The sequence below is a fragment of the Chionomys nivalis genome, chromosome 9 (assembly GCF_950005125.1).
Source record: "Chionomys nivalis chromosome 9, mChiNiv1.1, whole genome shotgun sequence".
NCBI lineage: Eukaryota > Metazoa > Chordata > Mammalia > Rodentia > Cricetidae > Chionomys > Chionomys nivalis.
Genome location: NC_080094.1, coordinates 84,378,583 through 84,383,865, shown reverse-complemented (window position 1 = coordinate 84,383,865; position 5,283 = coordinate 84,378,583). Strand labels below are relative to the sequence as shown.

General features: G+C 33.6%; 1 protein-coding gene across 1 annotated transcript; it reads right to left on the bottom strand.

The window, feature by feature from the left end:
- Positions 1–446: 446 nt before the first annotated feature.
- On the bottom strand, positions 447–4,997 carry LOC130881034 (odorant-binding protein-like). Its single transcript, XM_057780202.1, has 6 exons — positions 4,941–4,997; positions 4,376–4,515; positions 3,060–3,130; positions 1,606–1,716; positions 809–910; positions 447–463 (listed from the first exon to the last, which is right to left on the bottom strand). Exons 1-6 carry the CDS (start codon positions 4,995–4,997, stop codon positions 447–449), a joined length of 498 nt encoding a protein of 165 aa, XP_057636185.1.
- Between the last annotated feature and the right edge of the window lie 286 nt (positions 4,998–5,283).

Here is a 5,283-nt window from a genome sequence, read left to right as displayed (position 1 = left end):
TTGGATTCTAAAGGAGCACTGTTGACAGGAAATAATGACATTTTTAGCCTTACATGAAAATTTATATTGAAAGATTTCAAGGAATATACTAAAAACCTGATAATACCTTATCTGTGACAAATCATATGCCACAATCATAAATAACTAATATTTTTCAAATGTCATGACACAGTTTTTTGATGGAATATAAATTGAAAAATTTAGCAATTCTGAGTAAGATAAATATCCTTCAAACTGTTTTATAAATAAAAATATGCTATCCTTCATTTTTGTCCCAGTAAGATCCTCAGTTTTAAAAGAAAAATAATAACCTGTCTAGAGTTTACACTCATTTTTTTCTTTTGGTCACATAGTAATCTCTAATTTTTTATGTAATATGAACAAATCCAACCAAATATTAAGATGAATAGGCATGGCCCCTGTTTCTACTCACCTACAGAAGGTCATTATTTAGGACAAGTATCTGTAAAAGGACATAAATGGGGTAAAGATTGACAGAAATGTTCTCATATGAATATGAGAACAGCTCCCCAAGGATTGTTGCTGGAAATAACAACTGAAAGGTAGCATATGGCTAGATATAATCTGATTCAGGGATCTTATTGATTAGATTGATAGATACATTGTTGATGGATAGATAGGTAGATGATAGATAGATAGATAGATAGATAGATAGATAGATAGATAGGCACATAGACAGACAGACAGAAAGACTCAGTGTGTAATACACATGTATTTATGAATATACAGTGATATACATGTATAAATATATATAAATGCTATGGATAAAAATATTCATTGAGGTTACCTGTTGCCAGAACTTCTCGAATGTTTTCTGGTGGAATGCTATGTTCCTCAGCATATGCCTCAAGTTTCTCATGTTGCTCAGGAGTCAAGGGTTGACCTTTTCCTACATTGCATGAATGACAATGTCAGAGACATGTTCAGTAGAATTCTGGAGAATTTACAATATGTCCTTAATATCCCACCACAATATACAATAAAAATCCCAACTGCTCCAAATTCATTTACACTTGGTGAGTCAATACAGGCAATAAAAATTTTCACAAGTTCCATGGACACTTTAAACAAAGTTTGAATATTGGTATGACATCACTTCTCAGGGTCTCATGATGCATCAAAAAATTTTTAAAAACACCTTCTCTAGAGAATTCACTCATCAAAATCTTATCCACTTTCAAAAACATAACACTGAAGAGTCATGAAGCCTGTCAATGGAACCTTCATATTTCTCCCAAATCTATACTTTAGAATTCGTGTTTTAATTTAGTACACACCTGATCAAATGGCATCCAAAATGGTCTGAATTTTGGGAAAATAATATTTACTCTATTCTTTCCAGTAAGGAAACATGAAAATAAACTCTTCCAATAGCCTTCTTCCATTTCCCCTAGTCTTCAATGACCATGCTACTTGAATTGCAATATAATGTAAAAGTTAGTCCACAAAACAAACAGACTGTCATTTAGTGGACAGGAGTTTGGAAATACCATGATACTGTATTTGGTGGGCAAATCTGTCTTAATTCTCATTTACAGGGTTATACTTTAATTAATGTTTCAGGAAACCCACTATCATTCTTACCAAGAACAAAAATCAATTTTGTTCTCCGATCAGCTCTATCCACATTATCACCAGCAAGGACTATGTTGTCTTCTGTTGCAAACACAGGTTTAAATAAATGATCACCTTCAACTGCAATAAAGGCACATTTCAAAACTCAGTGTCATTCATTTTTCTACCTTGTTTGACGTCACCTGTTGACAAAACATTAATATTGACCCTGACTCTAGCGGTTATCTCTGATTCACTATCTCATGACACACGTGGACAAAGGCATTCTTGTAGTCATTCATTTTACATATCCCGTCGTAATGTGGTGGCCAATCTTTCCACTCTTTAAATGGATAGTGCATCCTAGGTACATACACTTTCCTTTTTTTCTGAATTCTTTGTGTCAAGATCTGTGGAATCACTCTTTTGGTTATTCCTTCCCATTTCAACCAGATCCAAAAGGCCACTTGTCAATTTCCTGAAAGTTAACTTTGGTGTCATACCATAATAAGACCTGGTGAGCAAAAAGAGACTGTACTCATTAGAAATGTGCAAAACAGTTTTCTTCTTGTAAGATTATAGATGTAAAATGTAAGAATAAATATTTTAAGTTTACCAGACATTCATATTGTTTGTGAGTTAATCTTTCTATGTATGTTTCTATGTGCATATGTCTCCTTTCTCTCTCTTTGTCTCTCTCACTATCTTTCTCTCTTTCTGTTGTGTGTGCATGAATGTGTGTGTGTGTGCATGTGATATTTCCACTTACAGACACTGATTGAATGATAAAATGGTTCACAGGAAAATAAATGGATTTAAGTATTTGGTCATTTTCTATTATGTGACTGATTTTCATATCCATGTAAGGTTAGAAAAGCATTTTTTTGCCAGAAAAATATACCTTCTCTTCATTTAAAATCAACAAAAATTTATGCTGGTATAATTGAGTTGAATAGTGTTGCTATTATCTTAGCAAAACTGAGGTAGTCAGTTTGAAATTCTTAAACAGATTTTCCCTTAACTGCTTTTCAAAAGTGAATTTTATCATCCAATGATCTGAATGTTATGATTTTTACAAAATATAAGAAAAGGAAACTTTAAAATAGCATTGTTTAAATTCTATATGAATCCAGGATGATAGATAATTTCTATAATATAAGTACTTGATAGCCTGAACCATGAAGTTTGCAAAGATGTTTGAGGCCACTGAGACCTATTAGGGAGTGGCAGGCCTGTCCAATAACAATCTGAGATGCTGTATGAAAGAAAAGACACTGAATATTATCTAGAAACAAATTGTCATGCAGGAAACTATTTGGAGAGATTTTGTTAGAATATCTCAGTTGGTTGGAAGAATTGATAACTTTCCCAGTAACCAAAATTGTTCTAGGTCCATGTACCTATGGGTGGCTGAGGTGTCAACATGTATGTGCTCACCCACAATGCTTTTGTTCATAGAGGAAGTGCCCAGATCCCATACTTACACTGGGTTCTGTAGTTGCCGTCTTCTTGCTTATACGCAGTGACTTTTGTCTGTGAACATTGGTTATTCGCTCTGAAAATCAAACAGAGGAATCATGGTTTATTGTATTTATCTTGTGAATTCATATTAAATATCTTCAGGTTTTAAAGAACTTGAGATACTTTAATATCTATGAACAGCATTCAGAGCTAGAGGAGACAAATCTCTGTTTACCTTACTTTTCAAATTTCTTGTTTAGAAATACCACTCTGTTTATTATCATACATATGAATTACTTTATTTGTGGCATTTTTCCAAGTGCTATGAAGACTCTATTTTCTTCCTTGTCCAAATTTCTCTATTCACTGAGTATGATTTTCAGTATATTAATTCTCCCTTTCTAGACCAACAATAACATGTGCACAATATTTTATTAATTTGTTTTAAATGTTTTTATGTTTAACCTAAAATTACAACTGTGACTAGAACAAATTAATAGTTCTAAGTATTTTAAGTTCTTATAGTCCTATGCACTCTTTCATTGAACATTGTCATCTGAGTATCAGAAAGAAAATTTTTGAACTAGAGCATCAGAGACATGCTCCCAGTAGCTCAGACCCAATATAATCACACAGAAACAATATTATTTAAATCATTGCTTGGCCAATCACTTAAGCATATTTCTAGCTAGTTTTTTCATGTAGAATTAACCCATTCAGTAATTTATATTTTACCACAAGGCTTGTGGCCTACTGATAAGGTTCCAACTTGCAACATATTTCTTCCCACACTGGTGGCTACATGGCATCTTTTTTCACTCTGACTTCTTTTTTTCCCAGCAGTTAGCTTTGTTTTCCCCCACCTAGCTCTACTCTGCCCTATCAAAGAAAAGGTATTTATTCTTTATTCATTAACAAATAAAACAATATATATAGAGAAAGATTTAAAACAACAGACCTGGATTTGCAAATTAGATTTTTCTGACCTGTGTGTGGAATAATTTTTTATAACACTATGACTAAATAATATAACATGCATGACTTTGACAAAATGCTCACACCTACCTTTTGACTTACTAGAAGTGAGATCCTTAGAGTATCATGATTCTAATATTAGGGCATAAAATTCAACCACAGGCCTCTAGGCACAAGGATTCTCAGAAAACACTCATAGAATTAGAGACAGATTCTTTTATGTGGTGCAACATAATCACATTTCTGAGGATGAGATTTTCAGTTTCATAATCAGAAACAGAACATTCTCCTGTAAATTTAACAACATAAAAATCTGTGGAACATAAGCGGTCTGCTCAGGTTACACCATTGACAATTAGCTTACTTGACATAAAACGTCATTTCCATTTGACTACAATCCTCATTACAAGTAATTTCTCGAAAGTAGACTCTCATAGGTCCTCCTTCTGCTATCCGGTCCACATTGTCAGAAGCGATGGTAATGGTAACCCACTTTCCTTCAGGCTGAACAAACAACAAATGCAATTGGAATGTTAGTAGATACTAACATCTCTGATCCCAATCTTTGGAAATATGTAAAATAATTAAAAATATACATCAATAATAGTTTATTAGTTCAAAATTATGCTTCTAGAGATGAAGATTAATAAAGGGTAATAAGATAACTCAATTTACATAGCATTTTAAACGTAAGACTTTTTGGATCTACTCATATTTTGGTCGCCTATGTTCTGCAAATTCAACCCTTTGTTTTCTTAGTTCATTTGTTTCATCTTCGAGAAATCTGGCTGGGAAGTGGTAACTGAGTAAAAGTCAGAAAGGTCATTTTATGAATATGGACTTGCATGGACAAACTGAATTAGACAACACATCCACAGAAGTAAGCTATTGAAGAACATTAAACCTATTCACAGACCAAATGAATTTACCTCAGCATGAGCATGAGTCAGACCAAATGCCAAAGCCAGCAGTAGAAACTTTACCATGGTGGTGCCTGCCTTTGCTCTTCTGTAGATGCTCAAAATAGGATATTAGTTGTGAAGGAACTGAACTGACATAGCTTTTTATACAGTTAGTTAGAGGGAGTTTCATGGAAACAACCAATGATTCCGCACCACAACAACCTGCATCTGTCCAGTATTTCTACTTTGACCCTGCTTTGTGGCATATGATCTCTTATCCTTAAACTAATAAGATTAGGCTAAAGGTCAGGGTCTGTTGGGATGATTAATTGAGCATTCCTGTCATAAAGATCTATCCCTGTGAGAACAT

Coding starts and splice junctions, on each gene's coding strand:
- LOC130881034 (XM_057780202.1), bottom strand. CDS start 4,997: ATGGTAAAGTTTCTACTGCTGGCTTTGGCATTTGGTCTGACTCATGCT. Junction 4,516..4,940: donor TGACTCATGCTCATGCTGAG/GTAAATTCATTT, acceptor TTGTTTGTTCAG/CCTGAAGGAAAGTGGGTTAC. Junction 3,131..4,375: donor GAAATGACGTTTTATGTCAA/GTAAGCTAATTG, acceptor TTTGATTTTCAG/AGCGAATAACCAATGTTCAC.